General features: G+C 32.7%; 2 protein-coding genes across 4 annotated transcripts; both read left to right on the top strand.

The window, feature by feature from the left end:
• The first annotated feature begins 1,130 nt into the window (after nucleotides 1-1,130).
• On the top strand, nucleotides 1,131-19,877 carry LOC115965115 (2-alkenal reductase (NADP(+)-dependent)-like). Its single transcript, XM_031084308.1, has 5 exons — nucleotides 1,131-1,247; nucleotides 17,220-17,479; nucleotides 17,769-17,946; nucleotides 18,736-18,904; nucleotides 19,255-19,877. The coding sequence occupies exons 2-5, from the start codon at nucleotides 17,243-17,245 to the stop codon at nucleotides 19,631-19,633; spliced, it is 963 nt and encodes a 320-aa protein (XP_030940168.1). The 5' UTR covers nucleotides 1,131-1,247; nucleotides 17,220-17,242; the 3' UTR covers nucleotides 19,634-19,877.
• On the top strand, nucleotides 1,176-9,311 carry LOC115962923 (2-alkenal reductase (NADP(+)-dependent)-like). 3 transcript variants are annotated; one of them, XM_031081807.1, is made up of 6 exons: nucleotides 1,176-1,507; nucleotides 1,796-1,973; nucleotides 2,249-2,415; nucleotides 3,211-3,293; nucleotides 3,642-3,781; nucleotides 8,929-9,311. In XM_031081807.1, exons 1-6 carry the CDS (start codon nucleotides 1,271-1,273, stop codon nucleotides 9,165-9,167), a joined length of 1,044 nt encoding a protein of 347 aa, XP_030937667.1. In that variant the 5' UTR covers nucleotides 1,176-1,270; the 3' UTR covers nucleotides 9,168-9,311. The 3 variants fall into 3 exon arrangements, with proteins under 3 accessions (XP_030937667.1, XP_030937666.1, XP_030937664.1); XM_031081806.1 differs by having other exon boundaries at nucleotides 1,212-1,507; nucleotides 3,642-3,816; nucleotides 8,964-9,311; XM_031081804.1 differs by lacking the exon at nucleotides 8,929-9,311 and having other exon boundaries at nucleotides 1,212-1,507; nucleotides 3,642-4,264.

The raw sequence follows: 19,877 nt of genomic DNA, 5'->3' as shown, positions 1-19,877 counted from the left end.
AAAAATTTAAAAAGGATCAAAGTCTGGTGTTTATTGGTGAGGCTGGATTGATTGGCGAGGCTGATAAGTGAGGCTGATCGGTGAGGCTGGACTGATCGTAGTCAGTGAGACTGGACTAAGGGACCAGAGATAAAAAAAAACAGAGATGTGAGACTGAGAAGCTGATCGGTGAGGCTGATTGACGAGGCTGGACTGATCGGCGTTGGTAAGGCTGGACTGATTGTGTCGGTGAGGCTGGACTGAGGAACCGGAGATAAAAGAGAGAGAGGTGAGAGTTAGAAGCTGAAATGAGAGAGTGAGGTGAAGGAGAGAGAAAAAACTATAAAATAATAAATGCAAAAGCTATAGTAACTGTGTATATATATATATATGTACAGTTACTGTAATAATTGTGCATAAATGCACAATTTGAAACAAACTGATGTAGTTTTTTTTTAGGTCATAATGTGTAAAAAAAATCACTTTTTCTATTTTACAAAACTATCCACAATCTGATGTGAATGCTCAATCTTTATGTAGTGTATTGCATATACTAGATTGCATGGAGGAGATCAGGTGGAGAGTTCTAAGCCACTTGAGCCAATCAGTCTATTTTTTAATTAAGAAAATTTTTTAAAAAATCCAAAACGATGTCATTTTGATTAGTTGATAGCAGCACTTAACAAAAGTTTAACAATAACTGAATTGATCATATTTAAAACTTAAAAGTTTAAAATGATAAAATTAAAACTTAAAAGACTTTAAAATATAAAATTTAAAGACACAATTTTATATTTTGACCAAACTTTTATTATTAAATGGACCTCAAAAAAAAAAAAAAAAAACAAACAAACAAAACTCTAGAAAGGAGTGTAGTAGTGATTGATGATTATTTATTTATTTCATGCCCAAAGTGTGGGCAAGAATGTAAACATACCGCAAAACAGTCGGCATTCACTACGCTACTATCTGACGCAACATCACTTATTTCTTTCCACACAATAAATCAATCCCTGACGCATTCGCTCACGTCACTAAATTTCTTTAAAAAATTCTAAGAGCACCTGAAACGGTACAACAATAGTGAAAAAATGAAAAATTGATAATGTAAAAGTGCCTCGCAGAAGGTTACAATCTAACATATAAAATAGTCGGTAAAAATTGCATCAATTATTTTTTCATACTATAAAACAACCTCAACTTTCTTGCAAACGCTTTAAACCCAAGAGCCTTAAAACCAACCCGCATAATTTGATTGTATTGCTAATATACAGTAAGAGCTTTGTTATCAATGGCAAGTGGTGGTGGTGATGATGAGCTAGAAGTGAGCAACAAGCAAGTGATCTTCAAGGACTATGTGTCTGGTTTCCCTAAAGAATCAGACATGTACCTTAAAACCAATGGTACCATAAAGTTGAAAGTCCCAGAAGGTTCAAATGGGCTTTTAGTGAAGAATCTGTACCTGTCCTGTGATCCTTATATGCGTAATCGTATGAAGAAGTCAACCGATTCCTTGGTGCCCGGTTCGGTGAGTCAAAGCAGAGTCCCACTCTTTTTTTTTTTTTTTTTCCCCCCAAAGTTATAGCTATGATTCCTATGAATATTGATAATCTTATCTTGTTGAGTAATACCCAAGACACAAAAATCTAAAACCAATATTTTAATTGCATAAATATAATGATAAATTTGATTATCATAGATCTTTTGGCCAACTAAGAGCTTAAGGTTATATCTACTATGGTTAATGAGGGGGTATCAGATTGATCTTGTTTCAATTGTGTACTTTAATAATGAATTTGATGTTGAAATTATGCAGCCCATTGTTGGATTTGGTGTGGCAAAAGTTGTAGATTCTGGGAATCCAAAATTCAGGAAAGGTGACTTAGTTTGGGGAAGAACTGGATGGGAAGAATATAGTTTGATTACAGATGTTCAGGATTTGTTTAAAATCGAACACACTGATGTGCCACTGTCCTACTATACTGGTATTCTTGGTAAGTCTATCCAAAATAGAACTTATTTTCTATTAACTCTTATATATGATGAGTCTGATTGTAGCAACTAAGTTGTAAGTGGGACAGTTTTTTTAAACTGCCATTATTGGATCACCTAGCTGATGTTATATCTTGAGATTGAGGTCATCCTGTAGTAATTAATACCATTACAGATCACATATTGCAAATAATTTGGCTAGATTTTTTTAGCATGCTGTGTTAACAATTGTCTTGCTTTTTGCCAAAAGCTCATTAAACATTTTCCTTATGCGTAGGCATGCCTGGTTTAACTGCTTATGGTGGTTTTTATGAGGTTTGCTCTCCTAAGAAAGGAGAGTATGTCTTCGTTTCAGCAGCTTCTGGGGCAGTTGGTCAGCTTGTTGGGCAGTTTGCAAAGCTGCTAGGCTGCTATGTTGTTGGAAGTGCTGGAAGCAAAGAAAAGGTGACTTCTTGAATATGAGTGCTCAATGTTTCAATTCAATTAATTTTGATTTTTCCATTCTGTTTATAATTTGATGTGCTTGATTCAATTGGTTGTGTCCAACTAATCTGGGTTTGATCCGAATCAGTTCTACTGTTGAGATACTTCATCTTAATTCCTAAATGAACAACTCTCTTCTCTACTGGCTAGCACATAGTTGCATTCATCTTAATACATATATAAATGTACAAAAATCTAGTGAACCATTGCAATGTAACTCGAAATTTTCCTCCCAATTTGCCATGTTCTCAGGGACCAAAAGATAAAAGGAACAAATATAAACATTTGAAGAGTTAAGTATAAACTAGTGGACACTTTTGTGTAGTCATTTTTAAATCTCGTTTGAAGTGTAGATATTCTCTTTTCCTTACATTAGATTAGTACAGAACTATTTGGTTGTTATGAATTTTTTGAAGTAAGTATTATGGTTATTAATTTGAAAATTGTTTTTCTATTAATGGTTCATATGCATGCAAACAGACTATAACAAGTATAAACATATATGTTCACTGATATTAATGTATTTGTCCTAAACCGTGTCTAAATAGTTGCGAGTCACATGCCAAAGAAAAAAATTTCAGGTCAAAATATGCCACCCTTGTCCATTTTCACAAATCTTAGTAGATATTGATCACCCCTGCACACTTTGGCAACTTCAAATCTTATTTATGAGTTGGTCTGCCTGACCAGTGGGCAGCCTCACTAACCAGTTTTCTGTTTGCTTTTGTTTTTTTCCTTTATCCTTTCTGCAACAAGGTTGATTTGCTGAAGAACAAACTCAAGTTTGATGAGGCATTCAACTATAAAGAAGAGTCTGACTTGGATGCAGCTTTGAAAAGGTTAGTAATAATATTTGTTCTAATCAGAATATAAAATATCATTTCAGTCTTTAACAGAGTCACTGATTTGATACTGAAGAAAACATTGGATATCCTTGTTCTCAAGGAAGGGGACATCCTTTCATATATATTTTATGCCTTGGAAATTTTTTACTGGAAAAAATTGGTTATATTGTGGATTAATTTGTCTTTCAAGCCTTCATTAAAAAAGGAAAAGATAGATAAACAATAAGGTAGGAGCATGATATATTAAGTTTTACTCTATTTACTAGGGAAAACAAGAGTCTTTTGGACTCTATATCATATTGCTGGTCTCAATCTAGTGTGAATGTTATATTGTTTTTTCAGGTACTTTCCTGAAGGTATTGATATTTACTTTGAGAATGTTGGGGGAAAAATGCTTGATGCAGTGCTACTCAACATGAGGACCCATGGTCGCATTGCTGTTTGTGGCATGATCTCACAGTACAACCTTGAGAAGCCGGAAGGTGTGTACAATTTAACGCACATGATTTACAAACGGGTTCATATGAAAGCATTTGTGGTTTTTGATTACTATCACCTTTACCCGAAGTTTCTGGATTTGGTTCTGCCTCACATTGCTGAAGGGAATATTGTATATTTGGAAGACATAGCTGAAGGCCTTGAGAGTGGTCCAGCAGCCCTTGTTGGGCTATTTTCTGGCCTCAATGTTGGTAAACAGGTAGTTTTAGTTGCTCAAGAATGATTGACTTCATGACCAAAAGCTCTAGGTCTCTTGGAGATACCTACTGTAAATAAACCTTAAGCGTCTACACCTTTGGTGGACGTTTCAGGTCTTGGTGTTCATGAAGAATTGAGTTTACTAAGTAGATGTAATGTCATTGACGTCAAGAATTTCAGAAATAGCAGATCTTATGATGCTACAAGCTCAAATTCACTTCAACATGCTAACTTCATGCAATGCAATAATTCGGTAATCGTGACTGTAATTAATGTGTCATGCTAATATTTTCATGATTGTAAAACCATTGTATCTACTCAACAATTTGGTGTTCCCCCTCACTATCTTGAAAAAAATTTCAAACAAAAGTTAAACAACTTACAACTAAACTTGGCTAGAATTTATTAAATCAAGATTTTTCAATAAAATACTTGTCTGAACTCTGAAAATCTTTCAGAATGTTAATGAATAAAGTTTGATCAACCAACCATTCCCTATAACTGGCTGGGTTACAACTTTAAAAACTTGAAGCCACCTCAATGTTTCTCTTGGAAATTCGAACAAAGTGTCAATTGAGCTACAATGCTCTTGGAAAATCATGAATAACTTTTTTTTAAAATTTTTTAATTTTAATAATTCTAGAATTATAAGGATGGAGGAGAGAATTTAAAGTTTTAAACCCTTAGCATTTGTATCAGTTCGTGCAAAAATTTCTCTTTATTTAAGTATTACTTTTTCTATTTTACATACTTATTTTTCAAAAACACCACACATCAAATTATCTATTTTACACTAAATTTTATTAAAATATCAGTTTTTCTTAATTTTTTTTATAATTATTTCTCTTTTTTCATACACAATAATTATCATATACTTTCCTCATTTATTCTTGAGATTCGTAAAGAAAGAAAAAACTACTAAATACAAAATGAATGGTATCAGAATAAATTTACAGAGTTATTTTAGCTAACTTGTAAATTTAAATAATTATATATAAATTGATGTAGATCATTTTTAGACAAAACTACTACGTAAATTACTGAATTTTACATCTTTTATGATTAAAATAGTCAGATTCAGTCCAATTTTTAAAACCACAACCTTTGATTTGACGCATTAGCATATATCTCTCTTTTTTTTTTTTTTTTTTTTTGTCCATTTTAGGCCCATTAGCGTATACCTAACATATGTTTTATCTCCACCACAAATAAATAAACAATTCTGACGCATTGGCTGATCTCACCACTATTATTTTTGACAGTACTACTATTGTCTAGTTATATCATCGTTTTTTTTTTTTTTTTTTTTTTTGGGTATATAACACTTATTGATACTACTACTGTGATCTTAAAGAACTATGTGACTGATTCTCCTAAAGGGTCAGACATGTCCGTGAGTAGCAATGGTACCATAAACTTGAAAGCCCCAGAAGGTACTAATGGGGTTGTTGTGAAGAATCTCTACGTGTTTTGCAATTCTTAAGCTTGGTTTTTAGATTTAGACCGTTCAAAAAATCACAAAAGGGAAAGGTTTAAAGTTTTTTTAGGTAAAGGTTAAGATAATTGGCTCAGAGCAATGAAATTTTTTATATTTCCTAAAAAGGAAAAAAAAAATCCTATTAAAATTCTATATTACTAATTTTTTAATATTATAATTTATTTAGTCTTACATCGCAATGTAACTTATGTTAATTTTTTTTCTATTATTTTTATTCTATATATTTATTATTCAATTTCTATGATATTAGTCAAATCTTTTATTAAACTTATAATGAATTTTAATTGAAATGTGTGGTCACATGCTATTTCAAAATTTCAAAAATTTTAAAACTTAATTGACACTTTCTAATATTTCTAATGAAAAAGTTCAATATTCAAATGAATCAAATCTCTCCTCTTGTAATTATTGAATTTATAAGAATAAAAAAAGCATAATATCATTAAAGAACGAAATTAAAAAGTTATTTAGTTCGTTGACTTTTACTTCATTTTTAGCTACATAGCTTTTTACCACACACCATGTATAACTTTTTTTTTGTTTTTGAGAAAGCACCATGTATAACTTTAAATGAATGAAAAACTAACAAATTTTTACTATGAAATGGACCTCCAAAAATAGAATAAAATAAACTTTAGAAAGTACACATCATGTATAACTTTAAATTAATGAAAAATTAAAAAAATTTATACTATAAAACGAACCTCCAAAAATTGCGGCATTTTATGTGGTTCTAGAACCATACTCTTTTGAGTCTTTTCCACACAATAAAATTCTCAACTTTTTTTGCATCAATTATCTTTCCATACGATAAAACAACCTCAACTTTTTTGCAACGCTTTAAAAAGACAAGCGAAGAGCCTTAAAACCAACCCACATAATTTGATTGTATTGCTAATATATATATTTTTTTGATAAGTGATTTTATTGCTAATATATAATAAGAGCTTTGTTATCAATGGCTAGTGGTCGTGGTGATAATGAGCTAGAAGTGAGCAACAAGCAAGTGATCTTCAAGAACTATGTGTCTGGTTTCCCTAAAGAATCAGACATGTACCTTAACACCAGTGGTACCATAAAGTTGAAGGTCCCAGAAGGTTCAAATGGGCTTTTGGTGATGCACCTGTCCTGCGATCCTTATATGTGTAATCTTATGAAGAAGCCAATCAGTTCCACCACCAATTCCTTTGAGCCTGGTTTGGTGAGTCAAAGCAGAGTCCCACTCTTTTTTTTTTTTTTTTTCCAAAATTATAGCTATAATTCTTATGAATATTTATAATCTTATCCTGTTGAGTAAAACCAAAAAGACACAAACTTGTTCACCATTTTTTTCATCTGCTAACATGACTTTCACTTTTTCACATATGGGCTTATCACTGCACATAGATTGGTCAAGTATTCCACTTTATAACTGGGGACACATCCCTCTCTTTTATTTTTTTCCTTATAAAATCATTAAAATTTAAAATGCAATAACAAGAAATCAAACACGTGGCATGATTATAGGTTGTGATTGGTAGAAAACACTTAAAGTGGGGAATCTGATTTTTTATTTGTTTAACTCTATTTTTTTTTAATGTGTTATCTTGTTTGTTTTGGTATAATTGATAATGTAAGTTTCCTTTTATTTATTTTTTTTAAAGATTTTATTTGAGAATAGAGTCCATAATCCATATATGTAGAATTTTAAAATTAAAAAAAAAAAAAAGGATTATATACTAATAGAGGAGTTTCTTAAGTCTAAGAATTACATTGGATGTAACTTGAAATTAGCTCTATGTTCGGAATGAGAAAACATGATTTGGTATCAAGTGTCATAACATTAATAAAGTTTTATTCTTAATGGTTAACGCTCTGTTAGTTTCGCCGGAAAATCTTCTGTAAAGATAGTTTTCCACATTTTCCAGTGCTTGATAGCACAAAAAAAACTGGTCAACGGAAAACTATCTTTAATCAATGGAAAATCTTAATAAAAATAAGGCTTGTTTTCTATAGGTTGTTTTCCAAAAAAAAATTTTGGAAAACAATCTCTATCTCATGGTACACTCTCTCACTCTTTCTCTCTTTCATTTTCTTTTTCTTTCCTCACACCCTCACTGTCACTACCTCTAGTCTCCCCTCTTCCATAGATTTCTCTCTCTCTCTCTCTCTCTCTCCATGTTTCTCTTCCCCTTTATAACATAGTTCTCTGATTAGATTTTTCTTTTTCCCCTCATTACTCAGTAATTATTTCATTCTTCTCTACCAAAATCTCAATTCTTTACTTTGAATTTCAAACTTGATTTTATTTTTTTCTCTAAGAAATTTTTGGTTTGATGGATTGCAGGTAGTTCTTTTTTGCACATAACAGTGCTAAAAAAATATAAAAAATAAAAAAGAAGAAGAAAGAATGAATGAAGTAAAAGACGAAAATTTTAAACATAGTGCCTATACGGCTCTAAATTGCTTTTACATAGCGTAATCTTTATAGTAAATTAATAATATTGTTATACAATAAATGATAATTGTTCAGGGGAATTGTATTTATTGGTAGATACATTATGCAGATACTATGCAGTGATAATATATTATTTAGATACATTATATAAATACATAATTTCGAGTAATATTAAAGATGTGGTAGTTGACCATAGTAGACAAGTAATGTACTAGCAAAAAGAATAGACAATTAAAAGTTATTGTTATTTGTACTTATTAAAGATGTATTCCTATGTCAATTTTATTATATAGACAAATGGTTGATATATATATATATATGTATGTATGTATGTATGGACAGTAACGTCCATATATACATATATTTTGATTGTATTTATATGAGCAAGATGAGTAGTAGAGATCATGAAAATTTGACAACTAATTTTGATTATAATTATTGTCAAAATTTTAGTATGAAAACCAAATTCATTCTTTTTTTTTTATTTTTTATTTTCTTTATTTATATAATGATTACATTAGTTAGTTTACATAATACACATGTTTTAAATTACACAAGAAATATAAAAAATAAAAATAAAAATTTGCATACCAAACACTAGAAAACATTTTTAAACTCATTTTCAAGGTCGTTACTAAACATTGAAAAATGATACAATTTTTTAGAAAATACTCTTTAGAAAATGAACAATTTTCCAGAAAACATTTATGCTGAAATAAACAGAGCGTAAGTCTTTTGACAATCAATTGCATTAACAAACCAATTAATTTATTATATACAGAGATAAAGATAATTTGTGAATTTGTGTATAAAAAAAAAAAAACGTAGAGCCCCAAAAGCTTTTACGTAACAGAATCAAATTTTGTTTTTTTTTTTTTTTTCAATTTTATAAAATAGTTCATAGATGGAGAGGAACGTCGTCGTTTCGCGGCGGGGGAAGACGGAGACTACGGCGGCGAAGATTGACGGTTTCGATGTTTTGCCGGCTGATTCTGAAGATGTGCACAATTTAATGAGTGTGGTTTGGAAACAGATCCGGATTGAAGGATTCCTTGTTTTTGAATACTACCACCTCTATCCAAAGTTTCTGGAGTTTGTTCTGCCTCACATCAAAGAGGGGAAGATTACTTATGTGGAAGACATAGCTGAAGGCTTCGAGAGTGCCCCAGCAGCACTGATAGGGCTCTTCACTGGCCGCAATGTTGGAAAACAGGTAGTGGTAGTTGCTCGTGAATGAATGACTTTGTAGACAACTTCAGGGTCCAAAAACTCTTAGGTCCAGGAGGATTATATACTGCAAATGTATTTTCTTTTGGGTATTGGGTTTTGTTGGTAACAATAAAGTTTTATATCCTTAATAAAGTGTTTTATTGTTGAAGTAGAGTAAATTCTTACCTAGAACCTGTCTTGAATCTTTTTACTCAAATTCATTTGAGTTGGAAATTCTACTAATTTGTTATATCACCTTCACTTAACATCTCCCTTTTTATTTGACATCTAGACTTATGCAAATAGAGTAAAATTTCCTTAAGATCTCAATTCTAAAATATGAGCCCCCATGTGTATACCTATACCATGAAGTTACAATGATTGTACATGTAATACAGCATACTCATCTAGAGGTGTGCAATGGGATATAAGTTATGTCTTAATCTTTATGCTACAATTTTTTTTCTTTTGTTATGAATTGTGTGAATCATATTATTTGATAAGGAGCGGCTGCAAGAGTTGCACTAGTTTGAATCTTTCAATTTCTGTCCCGTTGGGAGGGTGGGTGTCAAAACTCACTTTAAAAAAAGAAAAAAACGTCCTATGTTACATTTTGTGGCACATAAGGTACATGATGGGCCCAGCTTGCATTTGTTTTATTTTATTTTTTCTTCAGGAATCGGTAAGAAAAATTTTAGGTTAAAATGCAAAATCTATTGTTTATGTTTTACCAAAATTCATTTCAGTCCTTTAATTTTGCTTTCTTTCATTTCAGTTTTCTAACTTTCAAGTTTATTCAATTAAGTATTTTTTATTAACTTTTGTTAAATGTTATGGTTATTTTATTTTATTTTTAATTTTTCTTCAAAATTTTTAATTAAAAAAATTCAATTAATGATTGATAAATATTTTTTAGATTTTTTTTTTCAAAAAAATTTAACAAATGTTGACGAAAAGACCTTATTTGAATAAATCTGAAACTTAGAGGACTGAAATGAACAAAAACAAAGTTAGGGGCTATTTGGTTTTAAAAAGTGGTGTATTTACTTTTCATTTTTTTTTTTTAATATTCAAATCCTAAATTTGAATATGGAAAAAAAACACTCATTTTGACATTTGGTAGTGTTTGGTAAGTTTAGAAAAAATAAAACCATCTTCCGTGGGATCATTGGGATTGAGAATCGCTGGAGTAAGTATGAGACAAAAAAGACCAAAAAAACCTCACAATACTTTGTACTATACATATACTTAGGGGTAATAAAGTAATTATGGTCCTGTTAGTTAAACTATTCACTTGTCAAATCACATCCAATCACCCTCTTAACAAAGCTCTCTCTCTCTCTCTCTCTCTCTCTCTCTCTCTCTCTCTCTCTCTCTATATATATATATATATATATGGATTTTACTAATGTGTGCTATAAGGATACACAATAGTAAACCAATTTTGGAAAAAGTTTATCGAAAATTGAAAAAGTTTTGACAACTTTTTCAATTCCCAATAAAACTTTTTCAACAATTTATATATATATATATATATATATATATATTGGTTGAATGAATATTGGTTTCATTTTCAAGTTGAAAGGAGTAATGTGATCATATGAGGACATTAATAGCTCCCTCATCATCTTGAGTCTCTTATTCACTCGCGAGTAACAGCTCAACCATTAAGTCAACTAGCACATAATGCTCTAACAATATTTTAAAAGAGATAATTTCATTTATTTTATAGATATCAATTTTCAAGAACTAATAAATTTTCCAAAAGAAAACGAAATTTTAATTACTGCATACCCTATAAAGATTAGAGGGTAATTTCTTACAGCTTGTATATACAAAAATTGAATCTATATCTTTAGGAACTTTTCTAGAATCCACGATGTAACTAAATAAAGAATAAAAAAAAAAAAAAAATCTTTATCCATGTATTGGGAAATCATTGATTAATTCCACTCTCATCATATATAGTTTAGTCCAACATGAAACCACAAAGAAATAATTAACTTCTACAATCAAAGAAATGGACCGAAATAGACCAAATAGACTGAAGTGGACCGAATGAACCGAAGTGGATCTAAGTAAACCGAAGTGGACTAAATTGGACTGAACTGGACCGAAATAAACTGAAAGGACCGAACTGGACTGAATAGACCAATGTGGACCTAATTGGACCGAACTGGATTGGAGGACTAAACTGGACCGAAGTTGACTGAATGGACTGAATTAAATTAAACTGGACCGAAATAGACTGAATTAAATTAGGCTGGAACGAATGGATCGAAATAGACCAAATGGACCAAATTGGACTGAACTAAACCAAAATTAATCAAAGTGGACTAAACTGGACTGCAAGGACTAAATTGGACTGAATGGACCTGGTGGACCAAATTGGACCGAAATAAATTGTAGTGGGCCGAATTGGACCGAAGTTGACCGAATGGACCGAATTGGATTAAACTGGACCGAAATAGACCGAATTAAACTATACTGGACCGAATTGGACAGAACTGGACCAAAGTTGACCATATGGACCGAAAAAAGACCGAATTGGACCGAAGTGAAATGAAATGTTGTTGTGATGTGACTTAAGAGGAGCATAGCGATAATAAATATAATGTTTTATCTTTTAAATATTATATTTATTGTTTTAGCTTTTAATTATTAGTATATAGATATATAGATTAGGCAGTGGTCTATGGCCCTTAAATGGGGAAAAAAGAAAATCCTATTAACCAATAAAATATATTATATCTATCTTACTCTAGCTAAAAAAATAATAACAATTATTTCTATTTTCAAATTATATGGAAATATCACTGAAAATGTCTTACTGGATAGTGCATCTATGATTCAAAACCATCTTCTAGTATTGTGCTATTAATGTCCATGTTAACTTTGTCTTTTTGGTAGGTTTCATTGGTGGAGTGGGTTTCTGGCTTGGGAGTTTTGGTAGCTATTGCCTAATCATGTTTTGGTCTTTGTATACTGTATAGATTGTATTTCTTGTTCCAATACCAATAAAATATCTGATTCATAATAAATAAATAAATAAAAATCAATGTATTCTCTATTAAATCAAGAGTCATTTCTTGAGATTTAGGGGCATCGTATATATATTTTTTATGACGAATTGTTATCTTCTTAATAAGTCAATTGTTTGGTTAGGTCATAGAGTATGGTAACATAATAGGGATGTTAAAACTTGGGCAAAGCAGAATACTTATTTCTCTAAATCTAATTATTATTCCCATGACTTTGTACCTAATCTGCGTTAGTCTTTCCCATGTACCATGTTCCTCGTGAATAAAAATGACCAGCCCAAATTAACAACTTTACTTGAGTACCTTCAAACTCATTGAAGCACGCCACCTGAATGTTCTGCAAGCTATCTCTCATACTCATCTTCGACACGTGATTGATTCTGTCTCTTTTGCATTTGCAAGGTTGAGATTTCTCTGCATTCATAGCTTGATATGCAGTACAGATAAAAGAGACTTGTTTTTCAGAGGCAATAAGTGCGTGAAAGCATATTTTCATTATTTTGGGTATGTTTTCATTTTATTGAACAAAGCATCTCTTTAAAACCTTTCACATTTTTGGCAAAGCATCTTTGCTTTTCTTCTTTGTTGTACTAATAAATCAGGTCAGGCTCCCACATCCACTCGTTTTCATCCTCATCCTCATTCCCACTCTATAAAAAATTAGGACATTGTTAACAGGTGCCGACCATAATAAATAGTACCATACCATGGTTACCTTAGACGTCTCTAATGTGCTCCAACAGTAGCCTCCGGTAAAGTCTAGTGTTTTCAAATAGATAATGGAGATTTGTGTCAGTTTCACCCTTCGTCTTTTTTACTTTTACTGCGAGTCAAAGCTTCATACCTTCATTTCACCATTCAAGTCTTCCACTGTACATGGTTCCCTGCTGCCTCGGATATCTCTCTCTTTGTTTCCCTCTCTCTGTACTTGTAAAGCCAGTTCCTTCCACTTGTTGGACAAGGGTTTTTTTTTTTTTGAGGTAGTTGTTAAGTAAAAATTGTTATCAAGCGCAACTTTGTGTTTAAAAGTGTTGTCTTTGGTTCATTTACTGTTAAATCTTACTCTGTCTTCTTTTCTTTGATTTTTGACTTCAGAACCGTTGTTCTGTGGAAATGGGAGATGCATGCAAAGATGGGAGCAAATGAGCTGAAGACATTTGTTGGACCCATTTCCAAACCTTTCATTCCTATCAGTTTCCCCTCAGTGGTTTTGATCGCCAGCTAGTAAGTTTAAGGACTATCTTTTTCCTTTTAGGATCTACTGAATTTCATGTTTATGTAAAGTTTGAAAACACTAAGTGGTAGCCTTGCTTTGGGGTCTGCTAAAATGTGATACTTCTTTTTATTAGAGTGCAAATGTCCTTTCTTTTTACATGGAAGAAGAAGTATCATATTTTAGCAGACCCCAAAGCGAGGCTACCACCTTTTAGTGTTTTCAAACTTTTCATAAACATGAAATTCAATAGATCCTAAAAGGAAAAAGATAGTCCTTAAACTTACAAGCTGGCGATCAAAACCACTGAGATGAAACTGATAGGAATGAAAGGTTTGGAAATGGGTCCAACAAATGTCTTCAGCCCATTTGCTCCCATATTTGCATGCATCTCCCATTTCCACAGAACAACGGTTCTGAAATCAAAAATCAAAGAAAAGAAGACAGAGTAAGATCTAACAGTAAATAAACCAAAGACAACAATTTTAAACGCAAAGTTGCGCTTGATATTGAAACAAGATTAGACCCACTTAAGAAGCAATTTTTACTTAACAGAAGCAACAACTACCTCAAAAAAAGAAAAAGAAAACAAGTGGAACGAACTAACTTTTCGAGTACAGAGAGAGGGGGACAAAGAGAGAGATATCCGAGGCAGCAGGAAACCATGTACATTGCAAGACTTGAATAGTGAAATGAAGGTATGAAGCTTTGACTTGCAGTAAAAGTTAAAAAGACGAAGGGTGAAACTGACACAAATCTCCATTATCTATTTGAAAACACTAGACTTTACCCGAGGCTACTGTTGGAGCACACTAGAGACGTCTAAGGTGACCATGGTATACTACTTAGAGTAAATTTCACAGTAATTCCCTGAACTTTATAATAATAGTTTATAATAATACCAACCAGGTACATAACATTCTAAAACCCACCCATTTGATCTTTACAAGACAATTTTATCTTTGATAGCCAAACATCGTTACTTTCATTTTCTTTTCTTTCTCTCTTTATGTCTGCCTTTCCCCATATTCGCCCTCTGTTCTCTAAGTTCTCTTTCTCAAAAACTCTCTCTAACCTCAGGCTAATTGTTTAGCAAATCTTGCCAGAAATCAATTTTATTTGAGTGGTTATAATCCCTAATAGCTAAACACCGTTACTTTCATAATGCCCTTTACAAGTAATCCCAAAGTACCAGAAAAATAAGCACGGTAACAATACCAAAATCTCTGAATCCATAAAAAACCGTATAAAAAATCTCCACAAAAAAAGCACAAAAAAATATTTCTTTCAAAACCAATAGAAACCCAAGAAAACCAGCAAAAACCCAGGCCAAACAACACACAAATACCTTTGTAAATTCCTAATGAAATCTCCTAAAAATCCCAACAAAAACCCAAAAAAAACCAACAAAAATCACAGCCAAACAACGCAGAAAACCAGCATATCCCAACTATCTTCATAAGAGAAACCAGAAAAAAACAAACCATATCACAAGATCGACCATGCCGCGATCCACGACGCCGCCGCAAGAGTCTGTCGAAGGCGAGATCTAGATGGAAGCACCACCGCCACTACCGCGTAGGTTCCGATCTGAGAGATAGAGTCCGTCGACGGCTTTGATTGTAGTGGGAATCGGGAAGATCCTTGCATGGTGGTTTTTCTGATGCCGGTGACCAAGCCATGAGTTTCACCAGAGATAAGCTTCAGTTAGAGAGAGTTTTGAGAAAGAGAACTCAGAGAACAGAGGGAGCCTGGCCTGGTTTAATAGTACAACAGAGAAGAAAAGCAGAGATGCTTTGCCAAAAATGTGAAAGGTTTTGAGGAGATGCTTTGTTCAATGAAATGAAAACATACTCAAAATAATGAAAATATGCTTTCACGCACTTATTGCCTCTGAAAATCAAGTCTCTTTTATCTGTACTGCATATCAAACTATGAATGCAGAGAAATCTCGACCTTGCAAATGCAAAAGAGACAGAATCAATCACGTGTCGAAGACGAGTATGAGAGAGAGCTTGCAGAACATGCAGGTGGCATGTTTCAATGACTTTGGAGGGTACTCAAGTAAAGTTGTTAATTTGGGCTGGTCATTTTTATTCACGAGGAACATGGTACGGGAAAGACTAACGCAGTATAAATTCATGGGAAAAATTAGATTTAGAGAAATTAGTATTCTGCTTTGCCTAAATTTTTAACATCCATATTATGTCACCATACTCTATGGGCTAACCAAGCAATTGACTTAACAAGAAGATAACAATTCATCATAAAAATATATATACGATGCCCCTAAAGCTCAAGAAATGACTCTTGATTTAATAGAGAAAATAGATTACCTTCGTTTTTACAAACTTTAGAGCATCTCTATCAGCTTGTGCATAAATTTTTCCATTTTACACATTTAAAACTTATTTTTTCTATTTTACACTCTCACTTTTACAAAATACTCACATCAGTTTGTCTATTATACACGTTTATTCAAATAAAATATTCTAAACCCAGCAACCATCAACCTGATCAATACCCAGCCACCATCAACCCACAGATCAATACCCATCAAACAAAACTGATCAAACAAAAAATTTAAAAAGGATCAAAGTCTGGTGTTTATTGGTGAGGCTGGATTGATTGGCGAGGCTGATAAGTGAGGCTGATCGGTGAGGCTGGATTGATCGTAGTCAGTGAGGCTGGACTGATCGTAATCAGTGAGACTGGACTAAGGGACCAGAGATAAAAAGACAGAGATGTGAGACTGAGAAGCTGATCGGTGAGGCTGATTGACGAGGCTGGATTGATCGGCGTTGCTAAGGCTGGACTGATTGTGTCGGTGAGGTTGGACTGAGGAACCGGAGATAAAAGAGAGAAAGGTGAGAGTTAGAAGCTGAAATGAGAGAGTGAGGTGAAGGAGAGAGAAAAAACTATAAAATAATAAATGTAAAAGCTACTGTAACTGTATATATATATATATATATATATATATATATATGTACAGTTACTGTAATAATTGTGCATAAATGCACAATTTTAAACAAACTGATGTAGTTTTTTTTTAGGCCATAATGTGTAAAAAAAATCACTTTTTCTATTTTACAAAACTATCCACAATCTGATGTGAATGCTCAATCTTTATGTAGTGTACTACATATACTAGATTGCATGGAGGAGATCAAGTGGAGAATTCTAAGCCACTTGAGCCAATCAGTCTTCTTTTTAATTAAGAAATTTTTTAAAAAAATCCAAGGCGATGTCATTTTGATTAGTTGATAGCAGCACTTAACAGAAGTTTAACAGATAACTGAATTGATCATATTTAAAACTTAAAAGTTTAAAATGATAAAATTAAAACTTAAAAGACTTAAATGACAAAATATAAAATTTAAAGACACAATTTTATATTTTGACCAAACTTTTATTATAAAATGGACCTCAAAAAAAAAAAAAAAAAAAAAAAAAAAAAAAAAAAACAAAACTCTAGAAAGGAGTGTAGTAGTGATTGATGATTATTTATTTATTTCATGCCCAAAGTGTGGGCAAGAATGTAAACATACCGCAAAACAGTCGGCATTCACTACGCTACTATCTGACGCAACATCACTTATTTCTTTCCACACAATAAACCAATCCCTGACGCATTCGCTCACGTCACTAAATTTCTTTAAAAAATTCTAAGAGCACCTGAAACGGTACAACAATAGTGAAAAAAAAAAAAATTTGATAATGTAAAAGTGCCTCGCAGCAGGTTACAATCTAACATATAAAATGGTCGGTAAAAATTGCATCAATTATTTTTCCATACTATAAAACAACCTCAACTTTCTTTGCTAATATACAGTAAGAGCTTTGTTATCAATGGCAAGTGGTGGTGGTGATAATGAGCTAGAAGTGAGCAACAAGCAAGTGATCTTCAAGGACTATGTGTCTGGTTTCCCTAAAGAATCAGACATGTACCTTAAAACCAATGGTACCATAAAGTTGAAAGTCCCAGAAGGTTCAAATGGGCTTTTAGTGAAGAATCTGTACCTGTCCTGTGATCCTTATATGCGTAATCGTATGAAGAAGTCAACCGATTCCTTGGTGCCCGGTTCGGTGAGTCAGAGCAGAGTCCCACTCTTTTTTCTTTTTTCTTTTTTCCCCAAAGTTATAGCTATGATTCCTATGAATATTGATAATCTTATCTTGTTGAGTAATACCCAAGACACAAAAATCTAAAACCAATATTTTAATTGCATAAATATAATGATAGATTTGATTATCATAGATCTTTTGGCCAACTAAGAGCTTAAGGTTATATCTACTATGGTTAATGAGGGGGTATCAGATTGATCTTGTTTCAATTGTGTACTTTAATAATGAATTTGATGTTGAAATTATGCAGCCCATTGTTGGATTTGGTGTGGCAAAAGTTGTAGATTCTGGGAATCCAAAATTCAAGAAAGGTGACTTAGTTTGGGGAAGAACTGGATGGGAAGAATATAGTTTGATTACAGATGTTCAGGATTTGTTTAAAATCGAACACACTGATGTGCCACTGTCCTACTATACTGGTATTCTTGGTAAGTCCATCCAAAATAGAACTTATTTTCTATTAACTCTTATATATGATGAGTCTGATTGTAGCAACTAAGTTGTAAGTGGGACAATTTTTTTAAACTGCCATTATTGGATCACCTAGCTGATGTTATATCTTGAGATTGAGGTCATCCTGTAGTAATTAATACCATTACAGATCATTACAGATCACATATTGCAAGTAATTTGGCTAGGTTTTTTGGTATGCTGTGTTATCACATACTAACAACTCTCTTCTCTACTGGCTAGCACATAGTTGCATTCATCTTAATACATATATAAATGTACAAAAATCTAGTGAACCATTGCAATCTAACTCGAAATTTTCCTCCCAATTTGCCATGTTCTCAGGGACCAAAAGATAAAAGGAACAAATATAAACATTTGAAGAGTTAAGTATAAACTAGTGGACACTTTTGTGCGGTCATTTTTAAATCTAGTTTGAAGTGTAGATATTCTCTTTTCCTTACCTAAGATTAGTACAGAACTATTTGGTTGTTATGAATTTTTTAAAGTAAGTATTATGGTTATTAATTTGAAAATTGTTTTCCTATTGATGGTCCATATGCATGCAAACAGACACTATAACAAGTATAAACATATATGTTCACTGATATTAATGTATTTGTCCTATACTGTGTCTAAATATTTGCGAGTCACATGCCAAAGATAAAATTTCAGGTCAAAATATGCCACCCTTGTCCATTTTCACAAATCATAATAGGTATTGATCACCCCTGCACACTTTGGCAACTTCAAATCTTATTTATGAGTTGGTCTGCCTGACCAGTGGGCAGCCTCACTAACCAGCATTTTTCTGTTTGCTTTTGTTTTTTTCCTTTATCCTTTCTGCAACAAGGTTGATTTGCTGAAGAACAAACTCAAGTTTGATGAGGCATTCAACTATAAAGAAGAGTCTGACTTGGATGCAGCTTTGAAAAGGTTAGTAATAATATTTGTTCTAATCAGAATATAAAATATCATTTCAGTCTTTAACATGGTCACTGATTTGATACTGAAGAAAACATTGGACATCCTTGTTCTCAAGGAAGAGGACATCCTTTCATATATATTTTATGCCTTGGAAATTTTTTATGGGAAAAAATGGTTATATTGTAGATTAATTTGTCTTTCAAGCCTTCATTAAAAAAAAGGAAAAGATAGATAAACAATAAGGTAGGAGCATGATATATTAAGTTTTACTCTATTTACTAGGGAAAACAAGAGTCTTTTGGACTTCTATATCATATTGCTGGTCTCAATCTAGTGTGAATGTTATATTGTTTTTTCAGGTACTTTCCTGAAGGTATTGATATTTACTTTGAGAATGTTGGGGGAAAAATGCTTGATGCAGTGCTACTCAACATGAGGACCCACGGTCGCATTGCTGTTTGTGGCATGATCTCACAGTACAACCTTGAGGAGCCGGAAGGTGTGTACAATTTAACGCACATGATTTACAAACGGGTTCATATGAAAGCATTTGTGGCTTTTGATTACTATCACCTTTACCCGAAGTTTCTGGATTTGGTTCTGCCTCACATTGCTGAAGGGAATATTGTATATTTGGAAGACATAGCTGATGGCCTTGAGAGTGGTCCAGCAGCCCTTGTTGGGCTATTGTCTGGCCTCAATGTTGGTAAACAGGTAGTTTTAGTTGCTCAAGAATGATTGACTTCATGACCAAAAGCTCTAGGTCTCTTGGAGATTCCTACTGTAAATAAACCTTAAGCGTCTACACCTTTGGTGGACGTTTCAGGTCTTGGTGTTCATGAAGAATTGAGTTTTCTAAGTAGATGTAATGTCATTGACGTCAAGAATTTCAGAAATAGCAGATCTTATGATGCTACAAGCTCAAATTCACTTCAACATGCTAACTTCATGCAATGCAATAATTCGGTAATCGTGACTGTAA

Source organism: Quercus lobata, chromosome 10 (assembly GCF_001633185.2).
Source record: "Quercus lobata isolate SW786 chromosome 10, ValleyOak3.0 Primary Assembly, whole genome shotgun sequence".
NCBI lineage: Eukaryota > Viridiplantae > Streptophyta > Magnoliopsida > Fagales > Fagaceae > Quercus > Quercus lobata.
Note: the sequence above shows the minus strand (reverse complement) of the source record. Positions and strands in the feature narration are given on the sequence as shown.

What these genes read in the sequence shown, in the direction of transcription:
- LOC115962923 (XM_031081807.1), top strand. Translation starts at nt 1,271, where the DNA reads ATGGCAAGTGGTGGTGGTGATGATGAGCTAGAAGTGAGCAACAAGCAA. An exon ending in ATTCCTTGGTGCCCGGTTCG is followed by an intron (nt 1,508 to 1,795) that starts GTGAGTCAAAGC and finishes GAAATTATGCAG; the next exon opens with CCCATTGTTGGATTTGGTGT. An exon ending in CAACCTTGAGAAGCCGGAAG is followed by an intron (nt 3,782 to 8,928) that starts GTGTGTACAATT and finishes CTGATTCTGAAG; the next exon opens with ATGTGCACAATTTAATGAGT.
- LOC115965115 (XM_031084308.1), top strand. Translation starts at nt 17,243, where the DNA reads ATGGCAAGTGGTGGTGGTGATAATGAGCTAGAAGTGAGCAACAAGCAA. An exon ending in ATTCCTTGGTGCCCGGTTCG is followed by an intron (nt 17,480 to 17,768) that starts GTGAGTCAGAGC and finishes GAAATTATGCAG; the next exon opens with CCCATTGTTGGATTTGGTGT. An exon ending in CTACTATACTGGTATTCTTG is followed by an intron (nt 17,947 to 18,735) that starts GTAAGTCCATCC and finishes CTTATTTATGAG; the next exon opens with TTGGTCTGCCTGACCAGTGG.